This window comes from Bos mutus, chromosome 22, assembly GCF_027580195.1.
Source record: "Bos mutus isolate GX-2022 chromosome 22, NWIPB_WYAK_1.1, whole genome shotgun sequence".
Taxonomy (NCBI): domain Eukaryota; kingdom Metazoa; phylum Chordata; class Mammalia; order Artiodactyla; family Bovidae; genus Bos; species Bos mutus.
The window spans coordinates 36,215,262-36,232,182 of NC_091638.1; the positions used below are offsets into that span (position 1 = coordinate 36,215,262).

At 41.8% G+C, this 16,921-nt stretch overlaps 1 protein-coding gene across 16 annotated transcripts in view; it reads left to right on the top strand.

The window, feature by feature from the left end:
• Positions 1-16,921, top strand: part of MAGI1 (membrane associated guanylate kinase, WW and PDZ domain containing 1) — a 642,595-nt gene that overhangs the window by 558,364 nt on the left and 67,310 nt on the right. For all 16 annotated transcript variants that reach the window (XM_070359138.1, XM_070359140.1, XM_070359139.1 and 13 more), the window contains 2 exons: positions 3,002-3,184; positions 3,708-4,328. In XM_070359138.1, the coding sequence (XP_070215239.1) occupies positions 3,002-3,184; positions 3,708-4,328 (804 nt within the window). The remainder of the gene's footprint in view (positions 1-3,001; positions 3,185-3,707; positions 4,329-16,921) is intronic.

Below are 16,921 nucleotides of genomic sequence, written 5' to 3' on the forward strand. Positions count from 1 at the left end.
TACTCTGGGGCAACACTGTTCTATGGTATTCACACACTAGTTCCAAGAATAGTGCCATCTTGGCGGAGAAGCAGGCAGCTACAGGTTGTTCATGAGTAGATGTTTTTGGGCCGAGACCCAGAAGTTCCAGATTCAGTGAATCCAGGGCAGGCCCTAGAAATGAATACATAAAAAAAAAAGCTACCCAGGTGATCCTTCCACCTCACCAGATCTTACAACTGGTGACTAGTCAGCAGATTAGCCTGTCTTAGAAAATTACATGTGCCACCAGGCTGCAGCAGAGAGCTCCTCATTCCACTGCTTGTATATAGAAAAGCACTTCTCCAAAGCTACAGTAACTGATGACCTACCTGTACATAAAACGTAATAAAATGTGCATAAATGTGGAACCCTCTGATCTTCCCTCCCTAGTTAAATGTTGAAACAGAAAGTCAGTGTGTAATTTCAAAGTCCTCTTCATGTCTCTTTTAAGCTGAAAGCATTCTCAACTCAAAATATGCTAATGGCTTTTTAAAATATTCATTTAGATAAACTGCCAGATTTTTACATTTTCTAACTTTGCTATAATCAGGGTGAAAAACTTACACACCCAGCCACCTCTTGCAGCCTTCTCAAAGACACGTTAAATTTCATTTCTTTGTGTTCTTATTCGTTCATTCAACACACATTTTTGGAGCACACACAATGAAACAGGCCATGTTTTATTTACACTCTGGACATGCAATCAGGAATCCTTGTGGAGTTGGTTCTAGTGTTGTACGTGTGAGCATGTGCTGTGCCTCTCCTGCAGTGGGGTATGGGGGAGAGGGAGAAAAAACTCCCAATCAGTGAGTAAGCTGTATCCCATGTAGGATAAATGCTGAGATCAATAATAAAGCAGGTAGGGGGGATTGTGAATGCTGGAGGAGATATTGCAGTATTTAATAAGGGGTCAGAGAGTGTCTCACTGAAAAGTTGATGGTTATTGATGTCTTTGCCTAAGTGAAATATGTGTTTTCCTTAAAGCTTTCCCTAGTAGCCTCTGCTTCAAGAATAGCTGTTATTCGCATATCCCATAAAGGGAAATTCGGGGGTTATCTGAATGGTTCTCAATTTTCCATCTAGTCATTGCCATGGCAACTCTTTCAGTACAATCCCTGACTGCGCTTGACATCCCTTCCCTGGTGCTTTGGCAGATGCCTTCACATGGTGAATCCAACTCGGTCTTGCCATGGTGACAAGACTGTAGTTTGTCGTGCTTCCAGCCAGCCTTGGGACTACAGTAGAGGGGAGGAGGTTAGTGAGCAGACCTGTGACTCCAGGCAATTTAAAAAAGCCTTCTTAAGAGCCAGAGACTTTTGAAATGTGCAATTAAAAATTGTATGTGTTCCCAGAGACCTTTTTAAAAAGACCTTTTAGATGTAGCTAACCAAAAATAACTTGCCTTCCTGTGTGCCAGCCTCCTAGTGCAGGGGTATATGGAGACATGGAGATTCTTTTCTCCTTTTTTTGGATAGCATATTTGGTAGTAAAGTGATAGGGCATATGGGGAAGCTGTGTCAAGGGCAGGAAACAGGAAGTATAATAGGAGAGCTGAAAGAGTCTGAGCCCAGAATGATGTTCACTACTTTGAAATAATCAGGAAAATTCAATTGAGCTTCTCAATTACAGAGAAAGGCCCAAACTCAAAATAAAATATTGGGTTTGTGTATAAAATGTTGTTTGTGAATGTTGTCAAGAGAATTCACTAAATGTTTAGAAGCTATTTAGCTGTATATGTGTTAATTTATTTTTAATGAGACAACTGATTTTGGACATACCTAGGCTATTTCACAAATTGTTAAACGATGCAAATGGACAGGAAAAATCAGTTGAATTTAGAATTCAATTCAAAATAGTGACTCCTTTTAATTTTTAAAATAGCGATGCTCTGTTTATTTATTTATTTATTTTTGGTTGTGCTGGATCTTCGTTGATGTGCATGGGCTTTCTCGCATTGCATCGAGCGGGGGCCTGCTCTCTAGTTGCGATTTGTGGGCTCCTGATTGTGGTGGTGTCTCCTGTCCTGGAGCACGGGCTCTAGGTTGTTCAGGCTTCAGTGATTTGTTGCATGGTCTCAGCCGTTGTGGTGCACAGGCTTAGTTGTGCTGGGGCGTGTACAATCTTCCCAGACACCCGGGCATGCGGGATGAACCCAGGCCCCTGCACTGGAAGGTGAAGTCTTAGAGAGTGTGTATTAGTCACTCAGTTGTTTCTGGCTCTTGGTGACCCTGTGGACTGTAGTCCACCAGGCTCCTCCATCCATGGGATTCCCCACGACAAGAATACTGGAGTGGATTGTCATTTCCTTCTCCAGGGGATCTTCCCGACCCAGGGATTGAACCCGGGTCTCCTGCATTGCAGGCAGACTCTTTACCAACTGAGCCACAGGGAAGACCTCCTAACCAGTGGACAAACAGGGAAGTCCCATGATTCTCCATTTTTTATTTATATGAGTTATTCTTTGTGACCATACTATGTCTCCTGGTATCATCTGTTTATTTTCAGAATGAGTTTTCTCTTTGAAAAGTTATTGTGTAATTGACTCTACAAATGGGAGCCAAACTCAAAACAATACACTGGAAGCCATAGTAGAAAATATAATCTGTAACAAAACAAAAGACACAAAGCAAAGACCCACTCCATTTTTTTTTTTGAAGGGCCTCATAGCAGATCAGTTGCTATCAAACTACATGAAACAAGACCAAGGATCTGTGTCAGACAGTGGACACCAATGTCATCCTTCTGTTATATTTTCTTTTGATCTTTGTGCTGACACACAGTGAACCCTAGCCCCCTCCTTACACTAAAGGGTCTGGGAATTCCCTTATAACTGAAATCAAGAAGGGCTTTATTGAAACACCTCTGTGCCCCCATGCCCCAGCACAGGAGTTTGGAGAGAGATCTCTAACTTGTATCATTTCTTATTTACTTCATCTTTTCACTCATGGTGACCTTCCTTCCACATCTTGTTTTGATGCAGGCAAACCCTTTTTTACACGAAACCCTTCAGAGTTGAAAGGCAAATTCATTCACACGAAGCTGCGGAAAAGCAGTCGTGGCTTTGGCTTCACAGTTGTTGGAGGGGATGAACCTGACGAGTTTCTACAAATCAAGAGCTTGGTCCTAGATGGTCCTGCCGCCCTGGATGGCAAGATGGAAACAGGTATGAGACACCACATGGTCCTCTGTGGTCAGGACCAGACAACACCATGATTTCTTGAGCTTGTCATTGTCCTTTAAAAACTTGGCGAATGAGCAAGCTAACTGTACTACGTAAATGTGTTCCCTGGTATAGATGAAAACCTTTGAAGCTGCTTTAACATTTTCCCTTTTGGGTAACTGTTAGGGTGCTGATGAGTATAGTAAAGGAGTAATTTACTAAAAATGCAGATCCATTTGAATGAATGAATTCTCAACTTGGTATTCTGCAGTGATTTTTTTTTTTTTTTTTTACAAAAAAGCTCAAATGTTCTTTCAATGATCATTATACTCCCATTAGCAGGGAAGCCGGTAAATGCTACAAGAATGCCTTATTAGCATAAACAAAGTAGTAGCAGCTGTCTTTTCGTGCCTTGCAGTATCACCCCCTAATCCAATTTCAGTTCAACTTCTTATTGGTAGGATTTTATAGTATAAAATCGATAGACTTTCCTGGGCAGTGTTCTTAATCCCCAACTCTTTTGCAGGAGACGTAATTGTGAGCGTGAATGACACCTGTGTTTTGGGACACACACATGCACAAGTTGTGAAAATCTTCCAGTCCATTCCCATCGGTGCCAGCGTGGACCTTGAACTCTGCCGAGGTTATCCACTGCCCTTTGACCCAGATGACCCCAACACGAGTTTAGTGACTTCGGTGGCCATTCTGGATAAAGAACCAATTATTGTGAATGGGCAAGAGACCTATGACTCGCCAGCTAGTCACAGTAGTAAAACAGGCAAAGTCAGCAGTATGAAGGATGCCAGGCCAAGCAGCCCTGCGGATGTGGCTTCAAATGGTTCCCATGGTTACCCCAACGACACTGTCTCTTTGGCTTCCTCCATAGCCACTCAGCCAGAACTCATAACTGTTCATATAGTGAAAGGGCCAATGGGTTTTGGTTTTACTATCGCGGACAGTCCTGGGGGTGGCGGCCAAAGAGTGAAACAGATTGTTGACAGTCCAAGGTGCCGAGGCCTGAAAGAAGGGGATCTTATAGTGGAAGTTAATAAGAAGAATGTGCAGGCCCTAACTCACAACCAAGTCGTGGACATGCTCATCGAATGTCCAAAGGGAAGTGAGGTCACATTATTGGTGCAACGAGGAGGTATGTAGATTTATTTTGTTTCATTTTTTTAAAACCTTACATCCATTGTTATATATACTGGTTATCAGGTGGCTCTTTGGGGCTTTCTAAATGTCTACTCCTTTAAGATCATTTTTATTTAAATACTGGGAAATGCATTCAAAATGCCTTCTGATTTCTCCAAATGCTGGCCTCTTTAGACTAAAGGTTATGTTTATACATTATGTGTTTATACAAAGGGCATGCACATGGGGTAATACTGTTGCTGAGAGTGGGATCCAGCTGCTCGAGACTCAAAAGCCAATAAAAATGCAAGGCTGGTGGAAAGGAAAATTTGCTTTGTTTTGGAGGCGGGCAACCTGAGGGAGGGTGGACTCATGTCCAGAGGCCGAGTCCCACCCGCCCCTCCCCCACTGACATTCAGTGGGCTGGAACTTTTATAGCAGGAGGAGGAGGTGTATAGGCAGAGAGAAGAGGCTACATGTGGAAATAGCACCGTCGTCTTAAAATTGGTCATGCAGTGGTCTGATCAGTGTCATCTTGATTGTTTCACAGGCAGTTAGTTTTCAGTTCCAGGGTCAGTTTATTCCCGTTTCTTTGAGGCCAGTTCTCAGAATTGTGGCAGCTTATGTCATGGCTACATTCTGATCATCAGGTAGTTAGCTTATTCCACCTGATGGGGGTTTCAGTGTCTATAAAACAGCTCAAAGGATATGGCTCCAAATGCTATTTGTAGACATTGAGGAAGACCCCAAGGTCCCTGCCTTTGCTTAGTGACTAAACTAATATTTTTTGGTTCTGTTTGATTGTTTTCATTTGCTTCTGCATTTTCTCACTTCTCCAATTAAACTTAATCTTTGACTAAAGTTTTTCTATGGACAAAAGACAGGCGGAAGACCTGGAGGGAAAGAACCATAGTATCCTGCTCTGTTTCAGTTTCCTTTAAACGTAAATCAAACTGTGCCTTTTACAACCCATTAAGATTTGAAAACCTTTATCCTGTAAGTCTCCTGAACCTGGTCTGCACAGCGTGCATGTGAAATGTAGCTCTTGTCCACTCTTCCAGCCTCATCTCACACTCCTCTCCCTTCCTCAGTGTGCTTGGCCACCTGGCTTCTCTGTGATGCCTTCAGTTCTCTAAGCCCTTCTGTGTCAGGGCCTTTGCACTTTCTGTTTCCATTGCTTGGAAAACTTTTCCCCAACTCTTCACTTGGCTGGCTCAGTCTCACTCAAGTCTCCTCCTGAGAGAGGGATTCTCTGATTATTTCTCTAAAGTAGCCCCCAGCAATCCTGTGTAATCCCTGTTGCATCACTCCATTTCTTGTTAGCTTTTATCATAGTCATTATTATCGCAAGCCTTTGTTTTGTACATTTTCTTATTTTTCTTTGTTGCTTTCCCTTTTTCATTAGAATCTAATATCCTTAAAGCCGGGGACCATGTCTGCATGTTGACAGTTGTCCCTGGCATTTAACATAGTACCTGACTCCTGCTAGGTGTTCATGCATGAACAGATAATGAATGAATGGACACGTGATTATTATTTCCCTTGGTGGGAGCAACAGTTCCATGAATCATATTAAAAACATCTCAGCATACCCACATTTTGATGAAGTGGTTAAGAATCTCAGAGAAGTGAGGTATTCGAAATAAATCTTGAGACAGTTGACTTTCTTCTTTTTCCCCTGTCAGCACCCCCATCCCCCCACCCCTGTCCCACCAGAACTTCCAGGACCTCACACTGAGAAATATTTCCTGGGTCAGTGTTTGTGGCCAATCTTGACTGATTACCCCCCACAATGGGCAGGAGATTGGTAGTTCCCCTGACTCTTGCCAACATGATGTGTTTATGCACAGAGTATTCTGACCCTCTGAAAAAGATCAGGACCAGACTTCTACTTTCTCTCTGTTTCACTGAGATGGAAAAGCTTGTGTATGTTGGAACAGCGATGATCTTGGGCTCTCATGAAACTGTGTGTTCTGTGATCAAAATGATTGGGGTTGTTGGAAGGGAATCCAGAATTCAGAACTGTCTTTGTGAATCACAGTGCTCAGTTCACCATTCTTAAACAGGTATAAAAGCCATTTGCACATTTTTTCAAAGAGTTATTTCTACCAATAATATTTTGAAGTGTCTTCTTGTACCCAGATCACTTGATTTCACAGATGTGTTTTAAACAGTGACCAAAATGTAACAGGAAGTGACCTGAGGTTAAGGATGAGGAGGGGGAGAGGGTGGAGGATGGTAGTACCTGGCACTCAAAAGCAGGAGAGCAGTTTACAAAGTACTTTTCAAACCTACATGCGCCTCTCAGGCCATGTTTACCATGTCCCTGAAAAGGTAGGCAGGTACCAACCAAGAGCAGGATTGAGAAGTTCACCTGGATTCTTGGGTTTCCAGTCCAGTATTCTGCTTTACTTAACTCTGAATACCACTGATTTTTGCATATTTGCTGGTTTTAGTGGCCAGCAAGTTGGAAACTTGTAAATAGTTTTTGGTACATTAGGGCATCTCTGATTCAGCCACTGCTCATTTGACATTACAAATCACACTGTTCTCCTTCTTCATTTATTTGCCCCTCCATTTCTTTTGTCATTTTGTTCAGTTTTTCTTTTCCATTCAATTTAATTTTGAAGGGACGAAAAACAAAGTATCATTGTAATCTACTAAACCACGATGGTTAATGGAACCATTTTGTAATCAATCTGCCCAAGCCAGCAAACAACTCATTATAAAAACATATCCCTAGCTGATTCACTTTGTTGTACAGCAGAAACTAACACAACATTGTAAAGCAATTATACTCCAATAATAAAATTTAAAAGTTTTTTTAAAGAGTGTACAGGGAAGCATGTTAAAGAATCTTAACCACAGCGAAATACAATGGAAATGATCAGACTATTCATCAATAAAGTATGGGTTAAAAATAAAATACCCTTGATTTCAAATATGTTTATTTTCTCTCTTAATTCCTCAGACCGTCTTTCAGTTAATGCCATTACATTATAACATTAAATTAACAAGAGAAGCTCCAGAATACATTACCACATTAGTCAAGATCTGCATAGTTTATTCCAGAACCTGAGTAATTTAAAATCACTGTAACATCAGCAGTCTTTAAATATGCTATGTGCTTTGCGTTTGATTTATGTATGGGATAGAACGTTTGTACATCTTCCCGTGGCAAGCCAGCACCAGCTACTATTAATCTTTCTAGAAAGCATAATAATATATTTGTTTCTGCCATATATCAGTTATTTGAATCAGGGCTGGCATTTTAATCATTCTTCTTGTATGATGGGAGTGTAAATGAGAAGGTTTGATGATCAATAAGGATAGCAGCTAGGTTAAATGAGAAAGCAAATGGCCACTTCACTGATTCTTTCTAATGAATCTCATTTGTGTCTTAACTCCTGGTAAGCAGATTGATAAACTCATTAAGTCCACACTTGGCTTGATTCTCAGGATTTTATATCTCAAGGATGGTACTTTCTGTGCTTTAAAGAAGTAGTCTTTCTACTTTGGGGCAAAACTTAGCTACATTTGCATTTTGGTTTTCACTCGTAGTCTCCTAAACTCATTTTTTATTTTTGTTCTGGTTGAGATCAGGTGTGTTTTGTTTTTCTTTCCATCTCCCTCCTGCCAACCTGAAAATAAGCAGAGGTTGAAATATTGTTTGTAAATTTCTGGAGACAGTTCTCTGGGTCAGGCTTGGGCTTGCTGGGGGTGTCCATCCATAGCTTGTCAGTTGGGATCGTTACTGATTTGTTTATAGGTGTCTTCTCCGTAAACAAGGCCGTGTCTGTGGCTAGCAGTCAAGTTCTATAAAGGGCAGCCCCTTCTTCCTTAGCCTGGCTTCCCATCGTCCCATGGCCAGTCCATTCCTCCTTCTCCCTCTGCTGTCCAGTCAGGAGAATGCCTTTTATTTTTCTTAATTTTTCACAGAGCATTTGCATTCAGAAGACCCATCACCTGACACCAGTGTGAGTCTAGAGTCTTTTTTATGTTTGGAAAATGGTGCTACAAGGTTATTACTATTGTTTTGAGTAATTTTTTTTAATTTACAAAAGATGAAGAATTTGTTTCATAAAGGTTTTTTACTTTTAAAAAGGGGTTATAGTATATGTAGCATAACTACCTGTGCCCCCTGTGTATTTTGTGTATTTGGCTAATTTCTACCTAGTAGGAAGTGCGATGCTTTTGAAGATACCATTGGGGGTGGAGTCAGAATACTCTTGTTTCAAGAGACAACTTGGAATATTTCTTGAAAGAGAAGACTGTGTGTTTTACTTTGACAGAATATGTGTATTGAAAAAGCTGAACTGAGGACTTCCCTGGTGGTCCAGTGGTTAAGACTCTGAGTTCCCAGTGAAGAGGCCTGACTTCATTCCCTGGTCAGGGAACTAGAGCCCACATGCCACAACTAAGATTCAGCGTGGCCAAATTAAAAAAAAAAGAAAGTACATATCATTTTGTGTTTGTTGTTGTTCGGTCACTAGGTCATGTCCGACTCTTTGCAACCCCATGGACTGTAGCGTGCCAGGCCTCTCTGTCCTATACTATCTGCTGGAGTTGGCTCAAACCCCTGGCCATTGAGTTCTTGATGCCATCCAACCATCTCATCCTCTGTCGCCCTCTTCTCCTCCTGCCCTCAGACCTTCACAGCATCAGGGCCTTTTCAACGAGTCAGCTCTTTGCATCAAGTGGCCAAAGTATTGGAACTTCAGCTTTGGCATCAGTGCTTCCTATGAATATTCAGAGTTAATGTCCTTTAAAATTGACTGGTTTGACCTCCTTGCAATCCAAGGGACTCTCAGGAATCTTCTCTAGCACCACAGTTAGAAAACATCAGTTCTTTGGTGCTCAGCCTTCTTTATGGTCCAACTCTCACATCTATCCATGACTACTGAAAAAACCATAGCTTTGACTGTAATGGACCTTTGTTGACTAAGTGATATCTTTGATTTTTATGCACTAAGTTTGCTACAGCTTCTCTTCCAAGGAGTAAGCGTGTTTTAATCATCTTGTTTTAAGTGTTATTTAAAAGAAAAAGCTAAACTAGGGTTCCAGGAGTCTGCCTCTAGTTCAACCTCTGCCTGTAACTCCTCTATAACTCTGACTGGGTTACAACTCCTGCCCTGAGACTCATTTCTTTATCTTAAAAAAAAAAAGGAAAGAAAAGAATATTTTGAACTAGATCATCTTTAGGATAACCGCTCTAATTTTATGCCAGTACTTTCATTGACGTGTAGAGGAAAGAAAGATTTGAGAGTCGGATGATGCAAGTTTAAATTCCAACTCCTGCCTTTATTCCCTTTGTGACTTTAGGCAAGTCATCTGAAAAAAGTAGCACTTGCGCCAGTTCCGGACCTAGAAGCAGTCACGTGATGAGTAGTGTGTTACTGATCTTATCTAGTATCAGAAGCCCCTGAGTGTGGTAGCTTACTTTTTCTCTTTTTAAAAAGAGTTTTATCCTTTATCTGCAGAATCTTAATCTGAGTACACGATGTGCAGGCACCTGTGTTTTTTTTTTAGAAGCTCTACCAGCAATTCTGATATAAAATCAGAATTGGAATCAGTCTTAGGCTCCTGCCCTCCTGATTCCTTCTCATTTAGATTCTGTGACATATAAATGGAAGTTAAATAAGTTTATAAAGTTTAACAGTTGTTTTCATTTCTAAGTAATATTCTTCTTCTAAAGTCTACTTTCTAAGCAACAGATTTCTCCATCTTTGCTAAGGTCCATTGCAGCTCCCAAATTTGATATTTTTCTACTTTAGAGGAGGTTAGAAAGGAGGACTTGGTCTCAGAGATGCTTCTCTTGAGCTTATCCCCCGAGTGGCTTTAGCTGATCAAAACGGAATTAGAAGTGATGCTTTGTTTACTGAGTGCTCTTGTCAGGACACTGAGTAATTTTAGGATCTGAATGTAAAGTAATGAAATGCTAGGATTCCTGGAGGGCAAGACTCTATCCAACTTGTACTTTTGTATCTCTGGACATCATGGGGAACTTGTATGTAGTAAGGTCTCAGTTAAATACCAACTGGATAAATTTAACTTCCTCTGCAAGTCACATTAGAAAATTAATTTCTTAGCTTCACAGTCACTCTTCATAACTTCTGAAACATAAGAGAGAGATGTTAAAAGACAATAAATTAGGTATAAAAATGGTGGTAGTGATAGTAATGATCGTGTTAAAAACATTATTGGTTATACTATGTACCAGAATTGTTACCGTGGTACAAGCGATACATACACACTTAAATAAACCTCTTAGCATCCCGTTGTCACGACCACAGTGGAAGCATCCGTTTGGAGTGTGATTCTGAACAGGGCTCTGTGGGAAATGAAGGCAGTGATTGGTAGGGGGGAAAAAAGGAATTGCTTTTGCTGTAGGTGTTGCGACTCCACAGTTAAAATTGCTTAGTATATAAAGCAAAAGGGAAATTTCTGGTTTAGTTGGTATGTATAAGACACTCCCTTGCTTAAAGCTTCTGTAATAAAAACACTAAACGTTTCCACAGTGTGCCAGGCTGACTTGGTTCTAAACATTTTACATGTCTAGCCCTCTGAAGTGATTAAAACCTGGTTGTTGTTTAGTCGCTAAGTAGTGTCTAACTCTTGTGACCACGTGGACTGTAGCTCACCAGGCTCCTCTGCCCATGGGATTTTCCAGGTAAAAATACTGGAGTGGGTTGCCATTTCCTTCTCCAGAGGATCTTCCTGACTCAGGGATTGAACATGCATCTCCTGCATTGGCAGGCGGATTCTTGACTGCTGAGCCACCAGGGGAGCCTGATTAAAACCTTATCTCCCCTTTAACGATTTTTTAAATAGGAAATCATTTACATTTTTATTTGTTTATCTTTGAGGTCTTTATTGAATTTGTTGCAATATTGCTTCTGTTTTATGTTTTGTTTTTTTGGCCCCGAGGCATGTGGAATCTTAGTTCCCTGACCAGGGATCAAACCTACACCCCAAGAATTGGAAGGCAGAGTCTTAACCACTGGAGCAGCAGGGAAGTCTCTACCTCCACTTAAGAGGAGAGGATCCTGAGGCCCAGAGAAGCTCACTGATTTACCCGGAATCACACAGCTGAATTTGAACCCAGCGATTCTACTTCCAAAGAGAAATGTCTTACCCACTATGTTAAGCAGCCTCCTGGCTTTTAGATGAGAAGCTCCAATACCGTAACTGTTGAGCAGTACGCCTTATACATAAAGGAATGAATGAGGTCTGAAGTCCGTGGCAAATTAATGCAACTTAATTTTCATACAAATTAATGATGATATTTAGTTGATTAAATCGTCATCGATCCACATAGGGAAAGCAATATCTAATCTCATCATCCAAGCACATGATTAGCATTAGCTGTTCTTTGTGTGTGTTTTTCCTCTGTCTGAAACGATGTAGAACCATCATAATTAGAACTGCAGTGAGCTGTGCCCTGCCTCAGAGTTAAACCCCAGTTATCTGGCGCCTCTGTTCTCTTTGCCCTCTGGTCACGGACTGGAGAATGAATTGCAAATTGCACCACTTAAGGTTTGACTGCCAGAATCTCTTCAGTTGAGCTGCAGGGCCTCGGAAAGGAAAATTCAGGTTGCTGGCTGAGTGATACCCTAAAGAGGTGGAGAGTCCTGTGTATTCACATCAGCACAACCCATCCCGTCCCCCTCCTCTGTCCTGTCATCCTCCCCTGTCTTCCCCGGCCTCTGCTATCCATCATGTGGCACCTGGCCTTGCCGTGGCCTTGCAACAGGTCTCGAAGCTTCCTGTAGTCCATTCTCCAGCTAGAGTGATTTAAAGTCAATTGGCTCCAGTCACTGCTAGTGTCAGGATGACGTCCCATCATTCAGAGGAAACTCCAAAGTCCTGTGTCACAGCCGAGAGCTGCTGTTTTTTCTGTCTGTGTATTTCTTCTTGCAGAGAGCCACGGGGCTCTCTCCCTGCTGTCCTTCAGGCTTCTGCTCTGACTGCTACATAGCAAACAGTGTCCACCACCATCATGCTCTGCCCTTTCCTCCGTGAGAGCAAAGACTGGGTCTCAATCACGATTGGATCCTCACCACCTAAAATTGTGCCTGGCACATTGTAGGTCTTCAGAAAATTCTCTATACTGAAAGAAAAATAGAAATTAATGCCAGGCCATTTGTTTTCATAAGTCCTCATCATCTTGGACAGAACTTTCTGGGATGAGCGCTTATCATTAGAGCTGGGAAGATGGGCAGCAGGAGATGGACCACCTCAGAAATCACAGAGCATGAAGGTGACCTAGCCTGACTTCCAACCCAGGCTTCTTGGCCTACAAAACCCATCCCTCTATCATGGGCTGTTCTAAATGGCAAGGGAAACATGGTAGAAATGAACTTATATACAAGATAGAAATAGACCCACAGACAGTAGATAACAAACTGATGGTTACCAAAGGGAAGGGATAAATTAGGAGTTTGGCATTAATAGATACACACTGCTATGTATATAATAGATAAACGACAAAGACCCACGGTATAGCATAGGAAATGTTTTATAATAACCTATAAGAGAAAAGAGTCTGAAAAATATTACACACACACATACACACACACGTGTGTGTGTGTATGTGTGTGCTTAGTCACTCAGCCATGCCTGACTCTTATGTGACCCCATGGACTGTAGCCTGCTAGGCTCCTCTGTGGGATTTTCCAGGCAGGAATACTGGAGCAGGGTGCCATTTCCTACTCGAGGGGATCTTCCCGACCCAGGAATCGAACCCATATTTCTTGAGTCTCCTGCATTGGCAGGTGGATTCTTTACCACTGCGCTACCTGGGAAGCCTGTGTGTGTGTGTGTGTGTATGTAACTGAATCACTGTGCTATGTACCTAAAACTAACACAACATTGTAAATCAACTCTACTTCATGTAAATAAATAAATGACAAAGAAATACATTACATGACAGTGAATCATGGTCCAATTAAGCCTGTTCTCCAGGTCCAGTGCAGTTGTTACTATCCACATGTGGCTATTTAATTAAAGTTAAATACAATGGAAAATGTAGTCTGATGGACCACATTTCAAGAACTGAAGAGCCATATGTGGCCCATGGCTACCATATTGGACAGTGCAGTTTTAGAATCTTTGCATCCTCGTAGAAAATGCTGTTGGACAGTGTTGCTTTAGAGATTTTGATTATTTTGCCCTCAAAAGTGCTATGTTGATTATCCTTCATTTTACCTTTTCTCTTGTTTTTAATGCCTTTTAAAGCAGAAAAATATGAAATTGAAGGCAACTTCATGGTTAATGTACTTCTTTTATACAGATGATAATAATAATAGGTCCTATTTATTAAATTCTTTCCATGTGTAGGTACTGCTCTCAGCTGTCTACATGTGTTAACTGGATGTTAGGGGGTCACAAGGAATTGAGACTCAGAGAACATGAAACACTTGAAACATATTAGTGCTTGGGCGATCTGCTGTGTTCCAGTCCTGAGATAGCTTATCAGCTTTTAACCTGGCCAGGAAGCATCTCATGTGTTATACTGGACTGCTGTTAAGGAGTTTAATTTACATTATTATATTATGTAAAGTATCTTTACCCCAAAAAGGGAAGAAACTTTAACACAAGAAAAATTCACCTTAAATTCTTATATATAAAATAGTATATAATCTGCTGCATGAACTATCAGCAATTTACAGTTTGTCAGACCTCTACTTAAAAAAGGAAGGTGTAGATGTCATCTTGGTGTGTTTATCTGGTTTGGTATCTCAAACTAATTGACCTCCCCGCTTACCTGTGATGCTTGGTTTTTCTAGTAATTTTGAAAGTCAAGTCCTCTTATTAAATCCAGTGTGCTACCTAATAATTTCTTAGTGATTAAATGTAAACTTAATGCACCAAGTTATTTGCTTTTGTGCATTATTTATTATAAATGTATATGTGATTTATAATCTTCATTAAGGAGTGGTGACGTTGTCTCCCCTTTCTGGAAGAGTGTAGGAATTTCAAGTTAGAATTATTGCATTGGTCTGTGGGCTGTAGAGAAGGCAATGGCACCCCACTCCAGTACTCTTGCCTGGAAAATCGCATGGACAGAGGAGCCTGGAAGGCTGCAGTCCATGGGGTTGCTAAGATTTGGGCATGACAGAGCGACTTCACATTCACTTTTCACTTTCATGCATTGGAGAAGGAAATGGCAACCCACTCCAGTGTTCTTGCCTGGAGAATCCCAGGAACGGGGGAGCCTGGTGGGCTGCCGTCTATGGGGTCGCACAGAGTCGGACACGACTGAAGTGACTTAGCAGCAGCAGCAGCAGTGGGCTGTAGAATACTCATTCTACCTACAGCTCTGCATTTAAATGTAAAGAGGTTCTTTTGTTTTCCCTTTTGGGGGGGACAAATTCCTAAACATTGTGGGCCAGGCATTGTCTAGGTGCTGGGAATGAAACAGATCATCCACAAACCAAACAAGTTTACTGCAGATTTCATGACCCTTTTATTCTACAGGAAGGAGAAAAAGGGCAGAAATATTCAGATGAGCAAGAAAATATCATCCAGAGAGAAGTGCTGTGAGGAAACTGGATGAAGTGGTGTGGGAGTGACAGAGGAGTAGGGCTGCTTTCAATTAGGTGACAAGATTTGAGTGACCACAAGGAAGGAAACAGCATTCCAGGAACAAGGGACAGTTAATGCCAAGGCCCCAAGAAGGAACTAGAATGGGGGACAGTGTGGCTGAAGAAAGATGAGCAAGGGGAGTGGTGATGAGCTTCAGAGACCAGCACCCAGGGTCTAGAATTTGGATTTTATTTTTTGTGTGATGTCTGGTTTTAAGAAATGCAAGGATGAGATCTCGTTAACATTTTAAACAATCCCTCTGGCATATTTGTTGAGAATATATTTTAGAGGAATTGATGTGGAAGGGGAGACCCAGTAGGGCCATTGTGGTGGTTGGAGAAGGGTGTTTGCAGTGTAAACTCTTGTGATGGCCATGGAGACAGAAGGAAGTTGGGGGTCGGGGGTGGTGTTTAAGGAGTGTTAAGGAGTGCTCAGGAGAGTTGACAGCACTGGGTAGGTTGACTCAAGATAAGGCTTGGCCAACTCTTGTCTCTGAAGGACCAGATGGTCTGTATTTTCACTTTGTGGGCCACATTCTCTGTTACCACTACTCTCCTCTGCCATTGTAGCAGATGACGTGAACATAAATGGATTGGTTGTGTTCCAAGAAAACATTATTTGGTCCTGGGGCTACAGTTTGCTGAGCCCTGCTGAAGAAGGAAAGGAAAGGAGAGGAACCAGGAATGACCCCCAAGTTTCTTGCTGGGGCAGGTAGATAGACAGAGGGACCATTTGTTGAGATGTGTGTACTGAGGTAGGAGTGGATGGGCCTTGAACTCAGGCATCAAGGGTGCCTTCTCAGACATGGTAACTGTGAAATGCCCATCTGACATCCAAGTGGAGCAGAAACACAGGCAGTTGTCTGGGACCTGGAGTTCATTACTGGCAAGTTAGGACAGGCGAGATAAACACTTAGGAGCCATTATCTTAGTAAGTTTGCTGCATACCACAAGCCATGGCCTGTTACTAGGTCCTGAAACTACTGTACTGGGCTATGACCAGTGTTTTTCTCAAAAGCAAAATAAAATAGAAACAGTAATAATATGTCTTCCTCAGTAAAGATAAGCACATGTTCATGAAACTTTGACTTATATGTGTGCATACACATATACACTCACATATGAACACATGTATGTATGTGTGTGTCAATCTGTTACCAAGTGCATTTCTCACTGTGGACTATGTTCACTACCATTTGTCAAACACACATGTAGATAGTATATAGAGCCATGAAGGTGAATGAAATTAGCAAAAGAGTAGAAAGGAAAGAAAGAGCCAGGACAGAAGCCTGGGGCACATCATCTTGCAGGGATCAAGCTGAGGAAGAGGGACTGGTAACGGAGATCATGGGGCACCCAGTGCAAACAGGAAGTGTGGTGTTACGAGTCCCAGAGAAAAAAGTATCTCAAGTGTATTCCTTCCACATCAGGAAGTGGAGGCATGTGAGGGTGGAAACATTGTGTGTGGCATTGGTCATCTCTGAGAGCGGAGTACATGATGTGTCTATAAGCAGCAGCCTGGAGTGGGGCATAGAAGGCAGGAGTGGGGTGGGGATTTGATCAAGTGGTCCAAGAATTCTCCCTGTGAAATGGAGCAGAGAAAAGAGCTACTGGCTAGAGAGGTCGAGAGGGCTGTGCAGTTGAGAGAATTTGCCTTGGTTTTTTACATGGGAGACCGTGCAACGTGTATGTCGATAGAAACCACCCAGAGGATAGAGAAACTGGATATGCAGAGGAGAAAGGGGCATCATTGTAGGAGTGAGGGCTTTAAGAAGGGAAGGAAGTAGGACCCAGCGTCAGAGAGGAGGGGTTGGCCTTTCGAACAGTATTTGTAAGTTGCAGAAAACAGAACTAGATTTGGTGACTCCCTTTTCTCCTAAAATTAAGCTAGTGAAATTTCTGTGTATTTGAGGTTTTCTGTTTGTAGAATCAGTTGAGCTTATATATTGTAGCTGTTCTTCCTCTCTCTTTTGCATCCTTGTTCTAAACTGGTGACAAGCCTTTTTCCAGTTGACCCATCGTG